Source organism: Talpa europaea (genome assembly GCF_964194135.1).
Source record: "Talpa europaea genome assembly, chromosome: 11".
Lineage (NCBI taxonomy): Eukaryota > Metazoa > Chordata > Mammalia > Eulipotyphla > Talpidae > Talpa > Talpa europaea.
The window spans coordinates 19,206,356-19,231,165 of record NC_140078.1 but is presented as its reverse complement, the minus strand read 5'-3'; the positions used below and the strand labels follow the sequence as shown (position 1 = coordinate 19,231,165).

The 24,810-nt window shown below is 49.5% G+C and overlaps 1 protein-coding gene across 1 annotated transcript; it reads right to left on the bottom strand.

The window, feature by feature from the left end:
• Positions 1-325: 325 nt before the first annotated feature.
• On the bottom strand, positions 326-18,438 carry BPIFB4 (BPI fold containing family B member 4; the record flags this gene model as incomplete). The annotated part of the gene is made up of 16 exons (XM_084246812.1): positions 326-349; positions 3,223-3,299; positions 4,662-4,725; positions 5,996-6,038; positions 7,693-7,760; positions 9,191-9,361; positions 10,098-10,151; positions 11,533-11,736; positions 12,471-12,562; positions 13,654-13,714; positions 14,105-14,168; positions 14,458-14,601; positions 15,369-15,473; positions 16,356-16,860; positions 17,359-17,421; positions 18,333-18,438. The coding sequence occupies 16 exons, from the start codon at positions 18,436-18,438 to the stop codon at positions 326-328; spliced, it is 1,845 nt and encodes a 614-aa protein (XP_084102938.1).
• Positions 18,439-24,810: the final 6,372 nt, after the last annotated feature.

Sequence of the window (24,810 nt, the reverse complement as noted above, 5' to 3'; positions counted from 1 at the left end):
ACTGCAGGGAAAGTGGAATCTTTTATTGAAAGTATGAAGTACACAGTGGAGGCCACATGGGGTCCAAGAGGCTCCATCCTCCAGGTGGCCCCCTCCCCTTGCTGGGGGGCTGACCATGGGGCTGGCCATGGACGGGATAGTTTACCAACAGGGGCTATGGCTGGGTCCTGCCTCAGGGTGAGGGCAGGAGGGAAAGGGGCTGGGGGCTGGGGAGGCTCCTGCTGTGGGAGGCTGAGGGGACTCGGGACTGGGGACTCTGCCCTGAGCCTCTCTGGGGCTGGTCTGGCTTCTTCCAGGACTTCAGTGGCATCTCTGCCTTCATCACTCAAGCACTCAGCACCAGAAGGTCCTTCAAGGGCAGAACAGAGAAGCTGGTTAGTGGGTGGAGGGATTGTGGCTGCAGCCTCAGCAGAGTCACTTGCCTCCTACTAGGGCAAGTCAGGCATCTGGGAAGCAGCAACTCTGAAGAGCAGTGATGACGGCCCTGGGGGCCTGAGGATCATGCCTGTACCAGGAATCTTGGTCAAAACACTTCCCTCCCTTCCCCTCATCTCCTTCTTCCCAAATAAGACACGTAGGAGCTTCTCTCCACAATTCCAAATCCAGTTTTCATAATTTAAAAAAAGCTACAACAAAGTATATGATAGATTATAGTCCACAGAAGAAAATAAATATCCATGATTCTGTGATTGTATCTATAATTGAATAAACAAAGAAGAGACGGTTCTTCCTTACAGACCTGCAACTAATGAATGTCCAAGGAATTATCAAAATAGAAAACCACCAGGAGGAAAACATCACATTGATAACTGCTGCAGGGGAGAACCATCAATATGATGCCAAAATTAGTGGGGGGTAAACAGGACCTAGGCATCCTCTCAAAGTATCTCCCCACATGATATCTATTACTTACTAAGGGAAAAATAACAGTGGAGAGATCTGGCAGGTACCCCTTAACCACACAAATTTAGCCTGTCAAAGTCAGTATGCCCGGAATAAAGGCTTGATGGCACGTTCCTCTAATGGGGGGCACTCTGGAGGGCACAGGTCAGTGGTGGGGTTCTTGCTAAAAAATACATAATCTCATTCTAATCATGAGACAACATTGGTGAAATCCAAATTGAGGGACAGCCTACAGAATGTGCCAAACACAAGGAATGGTGGGGACTGTCACAAGTGGGAGGACTTTCAGAAGGGGTGAAAACCACATGGTAAGTGGGGTCCTGGATCCTGAACCAAAGCATGTTAGCAGGGAAACAGTAGCTTTATATCAATGTTAATTTTCTGGTTTTGCTCATTGTGTTCTGTTATGTAAGATGCTAAGTAAAGAGTATTCTGGAGCTCACTGTACTGTTTCTGCAACTTTTCTGTAAGTCTTATAAAAGTTATAAGACTTATATAAGAAGTTATAAGAAAGAAGTTATAAGAAAAAGTTATAAGACTTATGTAAGTGTTATAAAAGTCTTATATAAATTAAATAGCTGGACACACATAATAATAAAAGGAAAAATAACATCATTTGCAGAGGGCCTATAGGAACCTCTAAGTCTTTCTTTTAACCAGTGGTTCTCCACCTTTCAGACTCAATGTTACATTGTACATCTTACTACTAGAATTTGTATTATTTCCTTTATTATTCTGAAACAGAATTTATATTTTAAGCCAGTGCAATTCTCTGAATGGAACATAAAGGCTAAAAGGTAAGCAATTCATAATAAAATATGTATTTTGATATAATTATTCAAGTATGATTATTCAGGAAAGAAAAATTCACCCCTACTAATTTGAAAAAGGCGCTTGGTTAGAGAGGGGATTTGCAATACAGCCCTGGTAGAGAACCACCATTTTGAGCTACCTCAAATATCAGTGCAAACTCTTTACTAAGCACTGCATGTGCTTAGCAAAAGGTTAGATGATGGTGATGATGACTGAAAAAGAAGAATTTGTGCCAATCCCATTTCTATTTCTTAACCCCTTTGAAAAAGTGAATGATAGCTACTGACACTAAAATGCTGTGTATCATGCAGTTTTTCGCCATAAACTCCATAAGACAGGAATTCAAGAGATGGGACTAGGACAGGTCATTGCTCACGTCCCATTTGGTGGGGGATTGCCTCCAGGACTGAGGTCCAATTCCTGCCTGAGAGTGAGGAACTAGACTCTCTGCTCCCTGCTGGCAGTGATGCAAATTAGTGCCTCCTTTTGGAATGGAAATTGTCAATCTGGGGCAAGGCCCATTTATTCCACTTCTGGGAGTATGTGCTAAGGAGCTAAGCCCTCAAACCAGAAGCAGTTTGGTGCACCAAGATGTTTATTGCAGCACTCATTGTTATAATGAAGATGCTGATAATGATGGATGCTTCTAGAATGCTTATTCACAGAGTCTCATTTTCTCTTAAATGCAGCCATATAGATGTTTGTGATTAGCCCCTTTTTACAAAGGAGAAAACTGTGGCTCAGAGAAGTTAAGTGGCTTGCCCACAAACACCCAGCTGGAAACCAATAGAGTCAGGATTTGAACCCACATCATTGGGCTCCACAGGTCTCCTCATTCTTTGACTGTAATGCATTGATGACTCCTTGATCAAAGTCATGTTTAAAAATAAAACTCCAGAAAGGTGGAATGAAAAACAGCTAAGTGTATTAAGTAGTCGTTTCAGGATTGCAAATGTATCTAGGATAGTAAATATCTGTTTGTTTAATATTTTCTGTATTCTTCAAATTTCAAATACTGAGCACATGTGATTTTTATATTTGTGATATAAAACATTTGTGATTCAAGGGACCTGTGTGATCATGATTAGCAATGATTCCAGGAGTATTTACCAAAGGCCCATTGCTCTGCTGAATGGAGGAGTTTGCAAGGGCCACAGACCTCTCCTTTTCACTGCTGTATCCCCAGCCCCATGCACATTGTCCCCTGAGCAGGTGCTCGGTGTGAGTTTTTCCGGTGAACTATATCACATTTCCACTTTGGCCAAGCCCCTTACTGCTCTGAACCTCAGTATTCCCACCTGTAAGATGAGGACAATGGCACCTGTCTTGAGGATGAAATGAGACCATGGATGTGAAAATCTTCATTGACCTCTTCTCAGCAGCTCCATTTCTGCTTCTCCTTGCCCACCCTCGAGACAATGCTGCTGCCCACCCCTTCCCCAGCCTTCTCATCCTCCTCCCAATTCCTGGGCATGGAAGGGAAAGCAGAACAGAACATCCCCTTACCTCCAAGACGTCGATGTCTGCATTGCTGAAGTCAATGTTGAGGATTTTGGGGAGAGGGACCCCAGAGCCCAGCATGGCTGTGAAAACACCAGTCAGGCATGGTCAGCATGGCCAAGAGATGTCAGCCTCACAGGAAGCCCCAAAGTTTGCAAGAAGAACAGCCATTTTGCTTCTGCCCATAGACCCCTGCCCTTGTACTTCCTCCTGCCTGCAGCACAGCTATGGCCCTAGTCTGTCTCCTAAGCTCTGAGCTCTGAGACTAGTGCTGCCTCCTCCAGGAGGCTTCCTCAACGCTGGGCCAAGCAGCTCTGGGCTCCTGCTTCTCCTCCAAACTTCTCTGTTATAGAAATCGCAGGGTATTAATTCTCTGCTTCTGTGTCTGTTGCCTCTCCAGGCTGTGAGTTGCAAGCAAGGACTGAGTCTTGCATCCCTCAGGCCTGGACGGGACACAGAGGACAAACATTCGCTGAGCAAAGCATGAGAGAATACAGGGACCCGTGGGATGTACTGCTAATTTTTAGATTGTCAGAGCCTGAGTAGACCTGCAGATGAATACTCTAGAAAGAAAGAAGGAAGTGAGGGAACAGAAGGGAAGGAGGAGAAGAAAGGCAGGTGGGGGGGGGCGGTGATGGATTAGGTGAAGTTGAACAGACTTCCAGCTTCCAGCAGGACTTTCCAGAGAGGGGAGGACATTGTGACTCTATCCCAAAGGAGAATTTTCAGCATTTCCCAAACTTGCTGGTCATGGAACCCTTTTCTCAGAGTATTTTGTGGGACTACTTCTCTCTGGAGCCCATGTTGGGAATCATGGATCCAATCTGATCTCTCACTTTTGAGACTGGCATATTGCATCACAGCAAGACAAGTGACTTACTACTAAGTCCACACCATTTCTTGGTGATCAAGCCAGGGGCAGAGTCTATTTCTCGCCTCCCAGGTCAGCCCAGCCCAGCCCAGGTCCCGGCATCATGATGTATGTGCTTTACCACAATTTAAAACAAACACATAAAAGTAAGTCAGGGAATATCTTGGGCCATATTGAAAAAAAGGAGAAAGGAAAGTTTACAACGTGCCCAGATACTGAGATTAGTAGCTGCTAAGAGGGGAGATTTTCTGTTTTTAAATTGTTCTTGACTTCTTGTATAAAAGTTGCATACATATAATTTTCATATACAGTCAGAATTTTACATAAGTAACCTGAAAAACAAAATGATCAAATTGGGGGAAAATATAGCATAAGTACAAATAAGGGAGCCTTGATGGACCCCTGGGACAACCTTTGCACACAGAAGCTTAAATAAGCTTAGAATGAAGTTCTCTGAAATACTATTGAGGTGGAATGGCTGTCCATCAAGTGTGCCCATCAAACCAGCAGCTGCCCAGCCCCCTAGCCATGCACCCCCACATGCATCCCCACCCGGGAAGGTGCCCACTCTCACCATTCATCGCGGGCATAAATGCCAGGTCGAAGATCTTCCCAACCAGCATCTCCATGATGCCAACCTGCAGGGGATGAAGGAGAACTTAACCCAGACAGCAAGTTCCTCAGCTTCCAAGGGCTCCTTGAGACCTTGCCTGTGGCCCCAGGGGAAGCAGAACTGCTCTGAGAGAATTCAGGGGCTGTCAGAGCTCCTTGACTCCAGAATCTCTGAGCAGGACAGCTCCAAGGTGCATCTGGTCCACCTCTCTGAGCACCGGCAGGCTGAGGCAGCATGAGCCCAGGGCTGGCCCAAGGCTCAAGGTGAGGCAGGCCCTGTGGGAAGCCAGCTCCTCCTGGGAGGTCCAGGGTGGCTCACTCTGAAGCCACGACTGTGTCATGGATGCCCTTGGTCCCCATCCCAGCTCAACACCCATGGGCCTCTGGGCAGATTCCCTTACCTCCCTGAACCTCAGTTTCCATAGCTATAAAATGGGCCAGTAAGCCCAGCTTGCAAGGATGCAGCGAGACTTATGGGCAGATCATATAAAATTGAGCCTTGAGACTTTTCTCTTAACTTCTCTAAACCTTAGGTTCCACATCTGAAAATGGAATGGTTATACAAACCAAGTGCTTATTCTTGTGTGTGGAACACCTGCCCTGGTGTGAGACCACATCACACTGCCCAGAGCACTGCTCTCACACCCCAGCATGCACAGGCTGTGTGACGTTGGGCAAGTCACTTAACCTCTCTGCATTTGGCTCCCTCATCTGGAAAATGGCTAATAATTGTACTCAAGTCATAATTTTGTTGTGAGAATTAAATAAGAAAATCTTGAGGGTTGTTTTTGTTGGGTTTTTTTGAAAAGCTTAATTTAGTGTCTGTGGCACAATTTCTGCCACTCTATAGTCATTCATCACATATTAAGTGCTGGTGTCTTTATCACATAGAATCCAGAAATATTAGTTGTAGACCCAGCTCTGCTCCACAGAGCTAAGAGGCCTGGCACCACTGTTCTCTCAGTACCAGCGTCTCCCTCTGTACAATGGAACGGGCAAAGCTGAGCCCTCTGATTCGGGAGAAAGCAGTCCTGGAGGACACGGTGTCTCCATTTCCTCCCCACTCATGTGGCGGGGTTTGGGCCAAGTGGCCGATAAGTCAAATAAACGCAACAGCACCATCAGCAACGTAGGCGCCGTGATTCTGGGCTCTGCCTCGATCTGTGGCCTCTGTTTCCTCATCTGTGAGGTAAGGGCTGATAGCACCGATAAGAGTGCTTTGGAATTCACCCCAGGCCCAGCCAGCCTCATGGGCATGCCGATGATTTGACCCTGTGACCTGGGCTCAGTACTTACATCAAAATTGCCCACATTTGAGGTTTTGAGGTTGAGGTTGGTCCTGCAGAGAGAGAAAACAGCTGGTTAGAAGCAGTGATTGCCCAAGAATCACAAGGGGCTCAGAAGCCCCCTCTACATCCTCACAAAGATGTCTCGATCTGGGGGAAATTAACAAGACAATGTTTGTCCGCACACATGGCGCGCTGACTGTGGACAGAGGTGATGCTGAGGCTTTATGTGCCATATGCAGGGAGCTCATATCGTAGTTCTGCCACCTACCAGCTGCGTGTTTTTGGTCAAAGCCTTTAAAGTCTCCGCACCTCAGTTTCCTCCTCTGCAAAGTGGACAGCTCCAAGGATTAAATGATACAGTACAAAGAAAGCCTTTAGAATCAAATATGATGTAGGGTGAGTGCCAGGCTCCTGTTAGTGAGCCTCTCTGCCTGGCTTAATCCTTTCAGTAGCAACAGGAAGAAAGGAACTGAGCTCCAGGGGTAACTTGAGAGGAGTGGCCGTCTTGCTCCTGGCCGCCTGCCTCCTGGCATCCGCTCCACTAGTCTTTCTTTGCGTTTGGCCTATGGCCATAGAGCTCGGGGAGGGGAGCCTAGGACTGGTACCCCAAACCTGTACCTGGTCTACTGTGCTATCCTGAGCAGGGAGGCCAATGTCCCTGCTCAAGGTCTGGCTCTGCACTGTGAGGGCCTCCGTCTCCCTGCGCTTGAATCTCACCTGCAAACTGACAGTCCTACCTCAGAGAGGTTCAGCTAAGACTCGTGCATGGGCAGAAGAACCACAGGCCGTCAGGGCCAAGTAGGAGAGAAACCAATGAGCCTTCTCAGCGGGGAAAACTCGGCTTCAGGTGTGTTTTTTCTTTCCGAAGTCCACCCCAATCCCTTTCTCCCCTCCAGTCAGTCCATCCGTATTTGTTGTAAGAAGAAAAACTTTTCGTGGACTTGGCACATATTGACAATTTTACATACTATCTCATTTAATCTTGAAGGAGGGATAATAGATGTACTTACTTCCATAGGCTAATGTCAAAAGAAATGAATTAAGATGCATTTAGGGTTTAGTTTAATAGTTATTACTGGTATTATTATGGACCCTATGAAGTAGAAATTATGATTCTCATTTCCAGATGAGAAAATTGAGTTTCAGAGAGGCAAAGTCACTTGACCTACATCACACAGCCAGTGAGTGCTCCCACTGGGATCTGAAACCAGACTTCTTGGCTCCAAAGCTTATACCGGTGACCATTCCACGTGGCTCTAGGTCAGACAGATCTGGATTGGCTCACAGACTGTCTCTGCATTGCTGTGTGGCCCTAAGAAAGTACGTCCACCTCTCTGAGCCTTCATTTTCTCCTCTTTAAAATGGGAGGATAATAACCTGACTCTGCCGGACCATAATGAGCGAGGTTAAACAAGGTAATATATACGAACTGCCAGCTCAGAACCCGCGCGTGGCCATTGCCGGCAGTGTTGTTATTACTGATGTCATTGTTGCCAGTAGTCGGTTCTTTCTAACCAGCTCATAGCTTCACCCACCCAGCTTGCGCCAGTGTTCTTGGAAGTTAGCCCATTTCACCTTTTCTGCCTTTTGGATGTATTGGGCGCTGACAACTGTGCCAGGAAGCCCCCTAAATCCCCCTTGGAGTGCCCCCCGAGTTGGCACCTGATAGCAGCACCAAAGAGGCCTTTCTGCAAACCCCCTTACTTGTCCAGTTTGGCATCAATCATGAGTTTATCTCCTTCCACAGAAAACATGGCCAAGAGTTCTGCATCCTGGAGGAAAGGGGAGGAAGAAACGTCGCTGTCATCTGTGGCCGTGAAAGGGGAGGAAGAAACGTCGCTGTCATCTGTGGCCGTGGCTTGCTGAAGCTCGTGTGTGGCAGGCACTGGCAAAGTGCTTCATTACCACGGGTCCAGCTGCTCAAGCCTCTCATTCGCTGACAGTCCCAATGATGCCCATCTAAGTGTAATGGATTTCCCCCCTCTGGAGGGAAGGCATTAGGAATAATATATCGCCTACATTAATTGTTGTTCACAAGTAAGTCACAGCAAGGGTTGAGTAAATGTCTCTCAGTAAGCCACAACTGGCAAGGGGTGTTCCCCAAGTTTCTCTGAGCTGTCTCAGAAGAGGCGGAGTGGCCTGTGGTCTATGAAACCTGCTCCAGACGAACCTTGCAGGTGAGGTTGGGCAGGACGACAGCCAGTCAAACTTCCCTGCCTCCCAGGGAGGGCACAAAAGTTTCAGACTCCTCATCCCCCACTCCAAGTAGAAACCTTCTTGTAGAAAAATCCCTCTTTGTTTCTCTACTCCACACTCCCAAAATAAAATATGTAGGTCTTGTGAAGAAAAAAAAAAAAAACTCCCAACAAATTTGATGATGTGATGATTAATAACTGGGATGATGGAAAAGATCTGGGGGCTCTGGAAGTACATGGCAGGGACCTAAAGAAGCATGGGAAATTGTTCTGTCCATTAAAAAGGAAATGGTATTTGAACTGAGGCCTGGAGGATACTGTAAAATTTAGCCAGATGAGAAACTGGGTGTAAGAGCGATCCAGGCAATCAATGGGAAGAGCATGTGCAAATGTCCTGGGTGGGACCGGGTCTAACATGTTGAAGGAACAGTAAGGAGCTGAAAGGTGGCCCAGGAATGATCTGGAAGAACTTTGTGGGCCATTGTTAGGTGATTAACTTTTGCTTAAGTGTGGAGAGAAAGCCTTTTGAGCAGGGCAACATGATTTTAAGAGGATTCCCCTCTAAGAAACAATTATGGAAATTGTTTTATTTGTAAGTATTTCCTTTAAGTGCCAGACAAGAGATCTGGTACCACCTGGTACCATATGTTCCCCTTTCTTCAGTATCCAGTAGAAAGCATAACACATAGTGGATGCCTTAAAACCACCACTGAATGCAAGGCCTGGGTCTACTCCACCATTATTCTGGTGTACAATCCATGAGAATGATACTAGCCAATGCTTTTGCTTATGGTATGTTGGGTACTGCTCTGAGCACCTCCATTCCCAAGTGATCAAGGAAAAATTCATCCCAGAGAGGCGTAGTGACTCACCCAAAGTCACATGCCCTGAATTAGAAGCAGATCATCCTGCTGCAAAGCCAAGCTCAGGGTCACTACGCTGGGGATCATGGGGACTTGCAGGGATCTGAAACCTCCAGGTGGCTGCCCATACCTCTAGATACTCACCACCTCGATGAGGCAGATGGTGGTCTCGACATCATTGGGCTGGGAGACTGTGACCTCGGCGGTGGCGAACACCTTCACCACCGCCTCGTCCTTCTGCAGCGTCACTGAGGGCGGATTGGGCACCTGGATCCTGATGGTGAGTGGGCGGTTATCGGGGTACTGCTGGAACACCTGTGGGTGGACACCAGGTTGGGGTGGGAGGAGCCCTCGGTAGTGGGGGATGTACATGGGGTCATCAGCCGGCCTCTAAACACAGCACAGGGCCCCACCCTGGATTCCTTCCCATCCAGCCTCATTGTGTGTGTCCTATAAACCACACCCACACCCACTGCTGAATTTGGGCAAGGGTCGCCCTCTGCAAGCCTCTCACAGGGCTGTTGTGAGAATTAAGGATGATAACACCAGCAAAACTTTAAGTTCAATGCCTGATGCGAGGAAACGCTCCACCCTTGGTATGAGTGGCAGGTGGGGCCACTTGGGAGTCCAGGGCCCCAGCTGGACATTTATGACTCCATGAATCATCACCCTGTTACAGATGAGGAAACTGAGGCTCAGAGAGAGGCAGTCGTTTGCCTGATGTAGTATGATTGGTGCAATGCTAAGCTGGAATTCAAATTCCTGTCTGTCTGCTCCAAAGATCGAAGACTCTTGCTCAAAGTCATAGAGCAGGGAAGGCCAAGACAGGATTCACCTGTGCAGGCCAGACCACTGCTAATCACTGCTCAGGAGCTCCCTGCCTCACCCTTGTGTGCCCTCCTCAAATAGGGGTCTGGCCTCCAAACCTTTGTCGTTACCAGCGGGGAGGGTGTTGCAGGGCTCCACCCTAATATTCAGCATCTTCCCTTTCCACAGGGCTCCCAGAAGGAGGGTGACGCTGAAGACAGGGAGACACACCCTCCTTACATACCTTGGGGATCAGGGCTCCCAGCGTGGAAGTGGTGAGTGGAGGCAGCTCTTCAAACTGCAGGACAAGAAGAGGGCGCATGTGAGCTCCTGAGGCCACAGGGACTGACAGGAGTTGCTGACATGGTGCTTAAATTCCTGCAGCCTCTCCATTAACCCGAGGGGGCAAGTCGTCCCCTCTAATGTCCCTTTGGGAGACCCTGCAGCCACCACACAGACCACAGTAGTCATTTGGGGGTGAAACGGACAGGGGCAGCCACTTAAATTCACAACAGTGCAGGAGACAAGAGTGGGATCTTTCTTCTTTAAAAATGGGGTTCTTTATTAAAACCAGGTGAGCACCAGCCTGTTCATGTGTACAACCCAGTGTCCACTAAATGCATGACTCCCCCATAGCCCTGAACTAACTGGACATTATTTCAAGAATTTCTCTTTAAATCAACTCACTTTTTAAAACCTCAAATACTAAAGAGTGGAAATCCAGGACTCCTGCACAGAAGAGGTAGCAGCTATAAAACTAGAAACAAAGAAAGCAAAACAATGCCAGCCCATTCTGAGTGGATTCAATTATTTGTGGAAGGTTTTGGGGGTGAGTTCTATTTGCTCTGAGTTAAAAAGAACTTAAAAGTACAAGAGAGGGTTAACTATATACTGGCACAAAATGGAGATGTTCCTCTTGTTGGAGTCAAGATGGACATAATTTTGGAAAATAACTCGTTCTTATGAGATACACACTGAAATTAAGGGTTTGTCTGAAAAATCAAGTTGTTCAGCAAGAGATGATAGATAGATAGATAGATAGATAGATAGATAGATAGATAGATAAAAATAGATAAAATAGATAGAAATACCCATGGATGGAGGCATGGGTAGGTGGGTGGACAGACATATGGATAAAAATGAAGCAAATGTGATAAAACATTCACTGGTGGATCTAAGTGAAGGATCTCTGGGTCTTGCTAGTATTATATTGCAACTTTTCTGCAGCTTAGCAATTTTTCAAAAGAAAAAGTTGACAGAGGAAATGCCTCTGGAGCATAACTAAGGATGGTCTCTTCTTCATGTTTGACTTAGTTACTTAATATCAATGTTTTCCAAGTTAAACATTTCAATTGAGAAACATATATATGAATATATATTATGTTTTTTAAAAAGGATCCTAATAAAAGTCGATAGAATTGAATAAGAAGCAATCTTCTTACCATATAATTTGATTTAGTTTATTGCCATTCTCATGAATCACCTAAAATCCTCTCAAGCACAATGTTGGGTAAACACTGACATAGTTAATCCACATCCATCTATTGAGATGAGTCAGGATGTGAGCCGTCTACAGCGCTCCCCTAAAGCCATTGCCTGCAGGCCATGGGGACTAGAATGGATCAATGGGAAGCTGTTTGCTGCCCAGGCTGCCCCCTCCCCCAGGGGCCATGACTCACTGTGCCATCGGTGATGTCAATATCCAGTGCCCCTTGCTTCTGCAGGAGAGTCAGCACTGAGCCCAGGAAGTTGGCAGAAATGGCCAGCTGGGAGTTGGTGTTGTCACCCATGGGGGGCAATTGTGGCATCTTTTGCCTGGGGTTCACAGCTGGCCGCCCCAGTGGATAATCGATGAGATCTCCTCCAGCCTCCCCAACCAGAGACTAGGGAAGCAAAGAGAAAAGAGGTCAGAGGGAGGGGTGCAGTGCAAAGAGTGAAGGGTAAGGCCTGAATCTGCCTCCAGGCAGCCCTCCTTGATTCAATCTACTGGGTCCAGTGGCTCTTTCATGTATGACTCCCAGCTTGTGTTTAGTCTGTGAAGAAATTGACTCTCTTACAGTACCTGCTTTATGACCACTTATAATTATAGCCAACATATATCACCATACATTTTAAATATCTGTATGACATAGATTCCCCATGAGCCCTGCCATAACAAATTATCACGTTTATGTACCTGCATAATACACATATCTAATCTCTAAAGACCAGACTCCTCTCCTTGGCCTCCAAGGCACTGGAGTCTGGCCCAGGCAACCATCCTGAGTCACGCTGGCCTTCATACCCTCTTCTGCAGAGCAGTCACCAGGGCTTCATCAGTCCCTGCCACCACCTCAGCAGCCCCACCATGGTGCTTCCCACATGCTGTTCCCCCCTCACATTACCTCAGGTTGCCTTCTCCAGGAAGCCCTCCACGACTTCCTTGGGTACATAATATCCCCTGCTTTAGGCTATGATACTTGGGGACCCTCTTTTACAAAATCATCTATAATTGTTCATTTGTTTGACTGATTCTTGGGTGACCTGGCCCCACCAATAGATTGCAGGCTCCCTCAAAGCAAAAGCCTTGTCTGGTTCACCACTGCACCTCCCCTTGCCCAAAAGTCCAGGCACTCACGTTGAGGTCTATCTCCAGGAATTCCCCGGTCACAAGCGGAAGGCTGGAGAAGGTATATTGGACACTTCCTAATATCCCCAGAGGAATCAGAGCTGCAGACAAAAATGGGAGTCACTGGTTGGTCCCCTTCACCCACCAAATGCCTTCCCTTCTTGTGCTCTGCGGATGGTGGTGCAGCAGGCTCGTTCCAGACGTCATGGAACAAACAGGAGTTCTAGGTTCAAATCCCAGCTAGGCCACTTCCTGCGGGGTTCAGGCAAGACACTGCATCTTTCTGAACATCAGTCTCCTCCTCTGTAAAATGGGCTAAATATAACTCCTTGGACTATGTTGGGGGAAGGGTAGCAGTGAGTTCCTGAATATTGATATGTTTTGTTAAACTGTAAAGTCTTGTGCTCCTGGGAAGAAGCTTTAGGGTTCCACAGCATGTTGCTGAGTTTGATCTGGTATCTCCCTGATGGCTGTGATGACTAGCCCCTTGCTGGGCTCTTCCTCCCTTGTTCCTGGTCACAAAGGGACAGAAGTTTACCTGCCTGGGAAGCTACCCTTAAACTGTCTGGAGCCCCAAAGAAATGGGAGAACCATTAGAGAGGGATGCCCTGTACGACCGCAGGTGTTGTGCACTGCACAACTCCGGTGCCTCCGGGACATGACGGTCAGGGGCTCCTGGGGGTCATGCAGTACATGCACTGCACAAGCACATGGGGAAGGCTGGCCTTTGGGGCATTACCCCCAGGTTGGGGATGATTCTGGAGCCCAGTTCCAAGGACCTGGCTTTCTTTGGGGTGCCTGCTACTCACTTTCCATTCCCTCTGTGGCTGGAAGCTGAACCTCTTACTTTAGAGATGAGGAATCTCAGAAGAATGTCTCCAAGTCCCCATGGCTGAGAGGGCAGAGCCAGGGTTCAAACCCCATCTCCTGACTCCCTGTCCAGAGTGGTAGCCTCCTGGCTCTGGGGGAAACTTCTCCCTCTGGGACTTGGAAGGATGTTTGGGGACCAGAGGAAAAGTCAGGCGGCCCCTCCTTGACATCTGCCACACAGTGCTTCAGTGGCCGAGGGCAGACTGCTGCCCCCAGCATACTGGCTTTGCTCCCAGACATTGCCAAGTCCCCGGGGCACGTCTTCAGGCCAGAGCAGGCACTCATAATGTTGGCCAAGGGAAGCAAAGCAGGACAGACTTACAGTCCACAAGACCCAGCTGGTCGTTGACAAGTCCCAGCACCACGTCCACGATGGGGCAGAGCTGTGGGAGAGAGATGGCGTGAAGTTCTGGAGGCCACACCAGAGCTCTGGCAGGGAGGCAGCTAAGCCACCACCTGCTGCTCTTGCTTGGCCCCAGGGGGGGGTGCTCTCATAATGCCCATTTTGCAGAAGGGAAGACAAAGACTCAGAGAGGTATTATGCCAAAACTGGGGTTCAGATCCAGTCTGTGTGATTATTCTCAAGCTCCATCTCCTTATTTCTTCACAAATCTGTCCCTCCACATTCCTCAGGGTCCTTCCTGGAGCCCCAAAAATATGCCCATGGCCTGCTGGGTGCCCTGCATGTCCACAGGGGTGTAGGGGGGCCATGTAGTCCCTCAGTCTGAGGAAAGCCTGTGCTCTTTGCTCCCCATCCTGGGAGGGTTTCTTACCAAGTCAGGGAGAACGTTGGCCAGGACTCTGTTCACTAAGTTGTCCACGAGGTTAGGGAGAAGCCTAAAGAGAAATACACTCATATGTTCATAAGCTCTTTCAATGCGCTGGGTTATGCTCTATGTTTATTATCACAATTCCAAAGGGAAAAGGATTACCCCATCTTCACCACTGAAGAAACTAGAGCTCAGAGAGGGAGACACAAATTCCCTAAAATCACACAGTAAGAAATAATGGAGCTGGGGCTTAATGCCAAGCTGCTTCCAGAGCCTCTGTTCTTACCCATGTGACTTGCAGGAGACAGACCACTGCACCATGGCCCCGAAGGGCCTCACACCCTGCTGCTACTCACCCTCGAAGCAGCTTGACCTTGATGCCCCCCAGGAGGGTGTCACATCGCTCAATAACCAGCCTGGGGTAGCCCGTGCGGTCCATGGTCAGCCGGACCTTGGCTGTGATGTTCACCTCCACTGCGATGTCCAGGAAGCCAATAAGACTGGGGGAGATCAATAGGACGGGGCCACGGTGAGTCAGACCCCAACCCAGCAGCTCAGCTTCACTGGGGGCCTGCCTGGCTCTTCCATAGCCCAAGCGCTGGCTGTCCTGCCATCTGTCATGCCCCGGCTCATGTCTAGGCATCCCAGACCAGAAGACTCCCCTCGTCTCCCCAGTCATCTCTCCTCCCCCCGCCACCCCCAGTCCATTAGAGCTTCAGGCTGGGAAGAGGGTCAATAAATGGACTCTATGTGTAAATTCTGGTTTCCAAGGTGACGCTTACGCGATCACTCAGTTTTGTCCTCATCCATTAAGGATAAATGATGTAGAAGCCCACTCTCTGAGGTCTTCTAAAGAGCCCTACTACGTAGCAGGCACTATCCTGGGAGGCATTTGGTGGCCTTCCCACACTTGGCCACAGTCACCTGGGAAACGAGGTGTCCTTTTATGGCCATTGTAGTGAAGCTGTCAAGGCTCAGTGACATTAGGGGACTGGCCCAAGGTCACACAACTTAAAAAAGAAAGTCAGGACTCAAATCCTCAAATCCAGACTGTCACCTGACTGCAGTCTCCACCACACTCGGTTGCCTTCTCTGCAGGCAGGGACTACAAGATGACCCGAGCCCCAAGGACAAGCCATGCAGGTGCCAGTATCACATTAAGTTCTCCTGTCCCCTCATTACAAATTTAGAGAGGGGTGACAACCTGCCCGAGGCCTCCTGACCAGGAGTGGGGTGGTGGGGACCACCCAGGACCCAGGGCACGCACCTCTTCCCGTTGATGGCCACACGGGTGTACAGGCTCAGGTAGACACCTACACCGGGCAGCAGCCGCACGGACACCCGGGGAAGCGTCAACTCCATGATGCGCAGCCTGTACGGGACAGTGTGGTAAGAGGGGTCCAACCCTACAGTCTACCCCCGTCTACCTGGGAGTGTTCTCCCTCGTACCCCTTCTCTGCACCCCACTCAGTCCTCCTGACTCTGAAGGTTTGTGAACTTGGAAAATACAGAGAAGTTAGAGGCAAAGAGAGCCTTGGTCCAGTGACCTGCTGTTTACATTTCTGTGTATTTCCTTTGAGTTTTTCTCCTGTAAAGATGCCTTTCCTTGTCCCTGTCCCCTGCCTCGTTCCCTCCTACACATTCTTCACATTTCAGCTCAAGGTCTTCTTCCTCCAGGAAGTGCCCCCGGATCTCCCCCACTAAACACACCCTCATTTCTCCATGGGCTTCTCACCACAGTTGTAATAGTATGATTACATTCAGGCTTCTTTATCCCACCAGCCCGCAAGCTATGTAAGGACAAGAAATGAGTTTCTTCTTGGCTAACTATGGGGGTCATGTCCCTAATGCCAGTACAGTGTCTCGCGCTTAGTAGGAGCTTTAAATAGCTGTTCCATTAAACAGTGACTATGAAGAGGTGCACATAGTTGGCATTGTAACTTATATGTATAATTTTAAATCTTTGGGCTCTTTTCCACTTAAAACTGTCTTCCTATCACCACTGTGCAGATAAGGGAAACCGAGGCTCAGGGAGGTGAACAAATGATCCAAAGTCACACACAAATATAAAAGGTTGAGCTGGGACTCAAATTCAGGACTGTTTAGTGATAAGACCCCAAACCACATAACTTGGAATTTCAAGAAGTCCTGTCCTGAGACCAAATCCTATGCAGAGCCCAGGTCTCTGGGGGAGATCATCCCTGTTTGTGGGGTTGTCAGGAGGCTCGATAGAGGGAGCCTGGCCTTTCCTTACCCTGTGATGCCTTGTACGGTGCTGAGAATGCCGCCCTCGCCAAGCACACCCAGAACGCCTCCTCCTCCGAGAAGTCCTCCATCTCCAAGGAGACCACCTCCGCCGAGCAGGCCACCTTGACCCGACAAGATGCCATCCGCTGCCAGCATGCCGCCAGTGCCCAGCAAGCCACCAGGGCCCAGTGCCCCAGTGGCCACACCAGGTGGAAGTTCTCCAGGACGTAGCTCTCTCCGGTGAAGCCTGCCCACCGTTGCGGAATCTTTAGCTGACCTATACCGCCCACGGCCCCTGTGGCCACCATATGAACTCTCGCCATTTCGGAGGTCCCTGACGCTTCCATCAGACTCAAGGATCTCACCGTATCGGTACTTGCCACCCAGCTGAGCGGTGTTGTCGTTGGTCTCGATGTGACCATATTTGTAATTACCACCAAGCTGTTTGCCATTGGTATATTTGGGGGGGGGATCTCGGATGTGGAAGTCATTGTAGGGAACGCCGCCAACACCTCGGGGGAATTCAACGCTTCTGTAGTCATCATAACGGTGTCGGCCACCACCCAGAAGACCGCCACCGCCACCCAAGAGACCACCACCACTACCACCCAGCAACCCACCACCACTGCCACCCAACAGTCCCCCACCACTGCCACCCAACAGTCCCCCACCACTGCTACCACCACCCAACAGCCCCCCACCACTGCTATCACCACCACCCAATAGCCCCCCACCACTGCTACCACCACCAAGCAGCCCCCCACCACTACCACCTAGGAGCCCCCCACCACTGCCACCCAGGAGGCCCCCACTACTGCCACCCAGGAGGCCCCCACCACCACCACTTCCACCCAACAGTCCACTGCCAACTCCGCCCAACAGGTCATCACCCCCTCCACCTCCACCACCAAGCAGGCCCCCCAGGAGACCTCCTCCCCCTCCACCTCCACCTCCACTTCCACCAAGCAGACCCCCAAGGAGAGGCCCACCACCATCACCACCAGCTTTACCCATGGGCACCTCTCTCAGGGCCGTGCGGAGAGCATCGCTCTGCTGCAGGGTGCCCGAAATGGCTGCAGAGAAAAAAAGGTGCGAGTCAGAGGTCTCTCGCTTCCCTCCACCTCCCACCCCCGTCAGCACCTTGGAGTGTGGCTCTGCTCTGGGCCCCACCTTTCCAATCAGAGAATGAGAGAATTTCAGACAACCCAGCCTTGATGCCTTGGTGAGCTCATGAGCTGCTGACTTTGACCTGCTCACACTCTAACTAGATTTGGGCACCAGTCAGCCACACCTCGCCCTCCCAAGTTCTCCAACTTTACCGTTTTAATAAACCTGCTTCCTCAAGAATTATCCCAACTGATTCCTGGGAAATCGTAAGGGTCAGAATTATCGCCCCATTTAACAGACAAAGAAATTGAGGCCTGTGACATTCCGAGAGGAAATAGCCTTGGGTGGGAATGGGGACAGTGAGGAGTCCTCATTGGTCAGATGACAAAGTGAGATCCCAAGAATTGGAGGCACGGGTAATTATAGCTTCCACTCTTGAGGGTCTTCGATACAGGGACTGTGTTAAGTTTGCAAAAGCTCATCTTGCTTAATTTTCTTTCATATCCGTCCTCTGAGATGGAACTGTACCTACACCATTTTGCAGAGACAAACAGGCTCAGAGAATTCAAGTCATGGACTTAGGGTCACGCTGTTCGCACTTGCATCCCAGGAAGGCTGACTGTAGGACCAGCTCATAATCACTGCTCTCTACTGCTTCAAGCATAAAGTTCCCCCAACATGGTGTAACACCTAGCAGGTGTTCAGGAACTGTTAGCCAAAAAGGAAAAGGGGAAACTAAGGCCCAGAGAGGAGAATTTATCTATGTGCCTGAAGTAGAATCTGATGGTGAGGGAAGAAGGTTCTAGGGAACTTAGAGCAGGCTGGACTGCCCTGCCCACCCATGCACCCCTCCATCCCCCTGGGGATCCAGACTCACCATTGCTCAGCACGTCTTTGGTAACCCTGAGGACAGTGTTCGTCTCTTTCTCGGCGCCACATACAGCTGCTATGGACAGAGCAGCCACAAACCACGCTGTCCACATGCTGGTGCTGCTTCTCTGCTGAGGAGATTGTGCATCAGATGGCTGAGAGCGAGCATTACCACCCTGGCTGTCAGGTGGAGCTTAGCACCCCCTGCTAAGAGTCCTATCAGGACCCTGAGCCAGAAACAGGAGATGGATGGGGGTCACACAGTGGGTGGGGTCCCGTGTTCCTGATTCCACCTTCTGAGTTTTAAATGAATCTAGAGACACACAGCAGACCCATTAACTAATTTGTCTATTGTGCATTAGTCTAGATTAACTTGTGCATGCATGTTTGATTATTTCCCAAGACAAAATTTCCAAATGGAAATTTGTTGAGGAGGGGGGGGCCTGGAAGAAAGCATGGTGGGACATGGGGTTCCAATCAAAATAGAAAGCTGGTTCCAGACAGGCCCTGCGAAAATGCTCTCTCCAGCATCTACCTATCTATCCACCCATTCACCCATCCATCCTTCCATCCATCCATCTTCCTGCCTTCCATCCATGTCCAGCCGGTCATCAGATACACTTTCCCACCTCTTTGGAGGAAACAGTCCTACCCCATGTGGTTAAGATTAAGGACTCTGAATCAGAGCTATTCTTAGAGAGAAACTACCTTTTTGGACTTCTGCATTCTAGTCACTAACACGTTGTACATGGCACATAGTAGATACTCAATAAACCACAGTGGTTGCTTTTGTTTGGGGAATATTATTTCAGATCCCTAAGAAGTGGGTATGGAGTGTTATAAGATTATAGGGAATGGAGCTAAGATGAGCTGGTCATCCTCTCAGAAACTTTATTTTGCTGCCTCCATGCCTTTACCTTCTTTCACTCCATGAGCCCAGTCTACCCAGTGACCAGCCTCAGAGAATTGGCACAGAATATGGTCTCCATTCCGGGCCATTCTTATGTACCCTCTCCTTATGCACCCTCTTCATTTTTCCCCTGCCCTGCTTCCCTTGAGGTTCAACAAGTCCCTGGTTTTTCCCCACTCTCATCTGTTCCTAGGAGACTATCAGAGGTGCTCATTTATACTAGAATATGAACTACTGCTATATGCAAGATTTTTTTTTCTGACTTCTTCACCTCACCTAACTACACTGCCCAGACAGTTCTGGATTCAAGAAGGGATCACCCCTTCAGTGAAAGAGACAGGCACCAAAAGAGGAATTTCTGACATCAGTGAGCAGCTGAAGAAACTCAGAGAAATAGTAAAGGTCCCAGGTCCCCAACACCCCGGGGAAAGATGAGTGCAGCACCTATGTAATTGGCATGATGCAGGCCCTTTTGTTCATCCCTGAGAGGTTGTCTGGCTATGTCTTCAGACCAGACAAATGGAGCTCAGAGAGGAGTCACCTGGCAGGTCTCCAGTCTGGAGCTCTCATTGCCACCCCAGGCCTCAGCCTCCCCCCTGCCAGCCCTCCTTACCCCTGAGGAAGTCCCTGCAGCTCGGTCTTGGTCTCGAGAGGTCCCGTTCACCGGGCCCTCTGCTTTGGGCTGAGTCTGGTCACAGGCCAGCCTTATATAGCCCCCAGAGTCTGAGCCCAGACCTAGAAAGGGAAACACCAGATAATTACAAGTGACCGGAATCCAGATTTGCTCTGCGAATCAGACATTGAGCTCCAAAACCACAGAGGTTTGCGGTTTGTGTCTAATTCTGAGAGCTGAGTTCAGCCCCGGATGGTGTCACACGAGCTGGCGTTTATCAGCCCCAGGTCTGGGCACATTTCTAGAGACCCCACTGGGCCCCCAGATGGGAGAACTGGACACTTGCAGATACATCTGTTTCCTAGAGGGAAGGCCAGTGCAGCCCACTGCAGATGGCCTGGATTGTACCCCTCCAGAGTGTGCCCAGACTGGACTCAGTGTCAGCCTGCTCCAGGTTCAAGTTCTGCTCAACCCTTGACTGACTGCATGACCTTGGGCCAGCCCCTTCCCTTCATTATTCCATCAGTTAAGTGAGCATGACACCTGCCTCACAGGCCTGATTCAGGGACTCAGACTGATGGATATGGAGCTGACCCTTCAAACTTGATACTGGTGCAAAGAGGATGAGAAGATAGTCCCTTTTTTTCAGTGGCCTAAAGAAGTTTTCTCCCAATATTTCATTATGAAATGTTCACACAGACGGCAAAGTTGAAAGAATTGTACGGTGAACACCCATCTGCTGGTCACCTTGCATCCACCAGCTATTCTATCATTAATATTTTGTTACACTTGCTTCATCACGTCTCTCCATCTTGGCTGTTTTTCATCTTTTATTACATGTGTTTCAAAGTAAGCTGCAGACAGCAATACATCCCCCTAAACACTTCCACAGTGTGCCACTGTGAGTCTCTTCTTTAGATGTAAGATTTGTATGTAGTAAAATGCACAAATCTTTAGTGTTCACTTATTGAGTTTTGACAATTGTATATAGCCTGACCTCTGCTATCTGAAGTTAAGACATTTCTGTCTTCCCAGAATGTTCCTCCTAGTCCCTTCCCAGTCAATGCCTGCTCCCACTTCTCAAAGGCAGCCCCTGCCGGGTAGAGTCCAGACCTCACCTGTGGCATTAGAAATGCTGCTCTTTCCTTTCATCTACCCACCCCAGCCTCCTGCCCCCAGGCCTTCGCACATGCAATTCCTGCAGTCCAGAGTACTTTTCTCCTGACTCCCTTGGTCAAGATCATGCAGACATGTCAGCTGCTCTGGAAATCTTTCTGTGACAAGCCCCAATCTGTACCACCCAGGGCCTGCTGCAGGCCATGCTGAGCTGGCATTGCTCTGGCAAGCCAAGCAAAGCAGGCCTGTGTCCACTCCTACCTTAGCACAGGCATAAGTGCCAGTGTAGCCAATGAATGAATGTTTCTTTATTCTCCACTGTAAAGGGAGTCTTCCTGCTTCTCAGATACCAACCTCAGCTAAGTCCCACCTCCATGTTTAACAGATGCCATCTGCTCCCCATTCCCAGAGGCCCACCTGAGAATTCCTCTGGAATGAGGGGGTCTCCTCTCGCCCCACCTAGCCTGCACTCAAGTCAGGTAAATAATAAAGATTCCTCTGAACTCTGAAAGAAGATGTTTCCGCCCCACCTGAAGCAGACACAGTTGGCATCTAGTCCTGGCTGCTGGGTCAGCCTCCTCCGGAAATTTCCCCATCTGCAGTGGGTGCGTTAGTGGAACAGGCTTTGGAGTTGGATCCTGGCTTTGAATTGTGTTGCCAGTTCTCCCCCAAGCTTCTATTCCTTTGGATTTGGCATGGTGACCAGACATCCCAACCTCACAAGGATATGACGAGGACTGAGTGACTCAGTCATGCAGAGCACTGAGAACAGGGTCTGGCACACAGTAGGTACTCAGTAGGTAACATTTCTACCCTCACCACCCCATTTCCCTGCTGGATCCACACAGCAAGTCTGCAGAGGGCTGGGAGGCAGCACTTCAACACCCTACCCACCACCCACTTTACCATCTGTGGGGCTGGGAGGGACCCAGGGCTGGGAGGCCAGGAGCGCACACACCTGTGTTCCCACAGCCCAACTGCCTTCTGCCCTGGACAATTAATTCTCCTTCCAGGCTTCCGTTTGTCCATCTGAGAAATTGGGTATAATTGCACTTCCCCAGCAGAGTTTGGAGGATTATATAGAAACGTTTGGAATTTCCTGGAGCCTAATGGGAGCTCGGGAGACAACAGCCTCTCCTGCCCAGTCCCTTTGCCTGGTGCTCTGTGTGATATATATACTTGCTGAACAAACGTGTTACCTTTTTTAATTGAAATACCACCCAAAGACAGAAAGTGCGGCACTTCTCCGCAGCGACCAATGTGCACAGTAAACTGTAGAGGGCAGTGCACACACAGAGGTGGCCATTGTCAGGCCACAGAAGTTCTGTGCCCTTCCTCAGTCCTGAGACCAGGCCTGGTGGCCATGAGGCTGGCCTGCCCCCTGGGGCCGGCGGGATTAGTGCAGCTCTGGCGCCAGGGAGATCGCCTGGCTTAGTGTTCAAAGGCACCTTTGTCCAGAGCTGGAGGGACCAGGCCCTGGGAGGTGACTCACCCGCAGGTGACTCAGCTACGTGGGGGGCCCTGTTGGGGGCTCAAATGGGGGGGGGGGTGGCTGCAGGTTCCAGGAAACAGACCAGCCCTACCCCGCCCTCTGCTCGGCTTCGGTCTCCCTCATCAGCTGCAGGCACCAGGGCAGCCCAGCGAGGGGACTGACTCCCTTTCCTGTCTTGTTTCACCCCCACCCTAAGTGTGGACGTTCAGAGCCCAGGCTCTGGTGCCAGGGCTTGGGTTCAAATCCTGACCACATCATTTCCTAGCCATGAGGCCTTGGCAAGTCACTTGCCCTCTCTTTACCTCCGTGTCCTCAACTATAGAAAACAGTTCCTAAAAAGCAGGGTGATTCCAGGGGTCAATAACCTAATGTACCAACCCCATTTCTCTGAGTTTTAGCTTCTTCGTAGGCAAATAAGGTGTTAATACTTACGAGCTCAATCTTTATGAAAACTAAATGGCCTAAGGGATGTTAAGCATCTAATGTGCTGCCTGGTATACAGCGGGTGCTCAATGGAGGTTAGCTGCTCTCGTTGCTACTCTGTGCCACCAGAGGACCCACCACGATGAGGCAGATACCATCGCTGACCGTGCAACACTCTCAGTCAAGTGCGAGAAGGTGACCCAGGCAGTGACAACCCAGGATAATGGAAATAAAATCACACACAGCGGAGGAGGCTGGAGGCCAGCGTGCCCTGCGTGCTGGGTATGCGGGAGTGTGTCAAGCACACTTGGTGGAGCAGAAGACTCCAGGAAAAGGGAAGAGTCATGCAAAGACCTGGTTGTGCAATATTGTGTGTTTACCGTGTGCCAGGCCCACTGCCCAGCACTTTACAAGGATCATCTCATTTAATCCTCGAACCACCTATGAGCACGGCCTACAGTGTGCCCAGTTCACGGATGAAGAGCCTGAGCACAGGGACAACCCTGTCCCTCTCCAAGCCCAGGAGAAACAGGGTGGGACCTGCAGAGGCAGCCTGCAGGGGTAAACGGGCAGGGGTGGGGGAGGGAGGGCAGTGGCGGTGACTGCCTTTTGGGAGAATCCAGCCTTTGAAGGGCTGTCGGTGGGGTTGAGAGATGGTCAGATGAAGTGAAGAATGGCCTGGAAGAGGATGGGGTGGGAGCGAGGTGGTGGGAGACCAAGGAGGGGCAAGTGTGGTCCTAGCGAGAGAGGAGACGGGTGTGCAGGGGTGCGGGTGGAGAGAAGGGGACAGAGGACAGCCTGGTGCCAGGCAGAACAGTGCAGCAGTAAGAGGAGCTAATGGGCACTGAGGCTTCTTTTGGGCAAATCACCATCCTGAGTGCTAGTTTAGCCCTTAAAACCTTATTACATTTCCTAGATTCCTGCTATGAGTGAGACCATCCGGTATTTTTCTTTTTCTTTCTGGCTTGTTTCGCTGAGCATGATCCCTTCCAGCGCCATCCATGTTGCTGCAAATTGCATGAGGTTATCTTTTTTGATTGCTGAGTAATATGAAAAATACCGGATGGTCTCACTCATAGCAGGAATTTGGAAAACCTAAATAAGGGACCAGGAAAAAAACTAATTACAATAAAGTAAAAATCAAAATCAACAAGCAACTCTAAACCAGAGACACACTACGAGGGGGGGAGGAGAGGAGGGATTAGACTCAACATAGGGGGGTGGGAATTGTGTGGGGAATATAACCAAGATGAACATGCATACATTGTGCAAAAATGGAAAATGATGTAAAAAATATATAAAATAAAATATAAAAAAATAATAATAAACCTTATGACGATCATCCTCAAGTAGTTGATGAAGAAGTGAGATTAAATGACTTGCTGGAGGCCACCAGGGTGGGATTTGAAATTTCATTTAACCACTGGTGGTCGGGAGCAAGGGAAGTGAGGAAGGAGTCCAAGATAAACCCCAACATGTCCCTCAGCACTGGGACTGGTGTGTAGGAGGTGCCAATAAATTTAAGGCAGATGTATGGGAGGGAAGGAGGGAGGGAGGGAGGGAGGGAGGGAAGGGAGAGAGGAAGACTGGCTGCACGGGTGGATGCAGCAGTGGGTGAATGAACTGTAGATGTATGTATGGATGGGTGGATGGATGGGTGGGTGGGTGGGTGGATGGGTGAGTGGATGGATGGATGGATGGATGGGTGGGTGGGTGGATGGATGGATGGGTGGATAGGTGGGTGGATGGATGGATGGATGGATGGGTGGGTGGGTGGATGGATGGATGGATGGATGGATGGGTGGATAGGTGGGTGGATGGATGGATGGATGGATGGGTGGGTGGATGGATGGATGGATGGATGGATGGATGAGTGGAGGGGTGTGTGGATGGATGGGTGGATGGGTTGGTGGATGGATGGATGGGTGTGT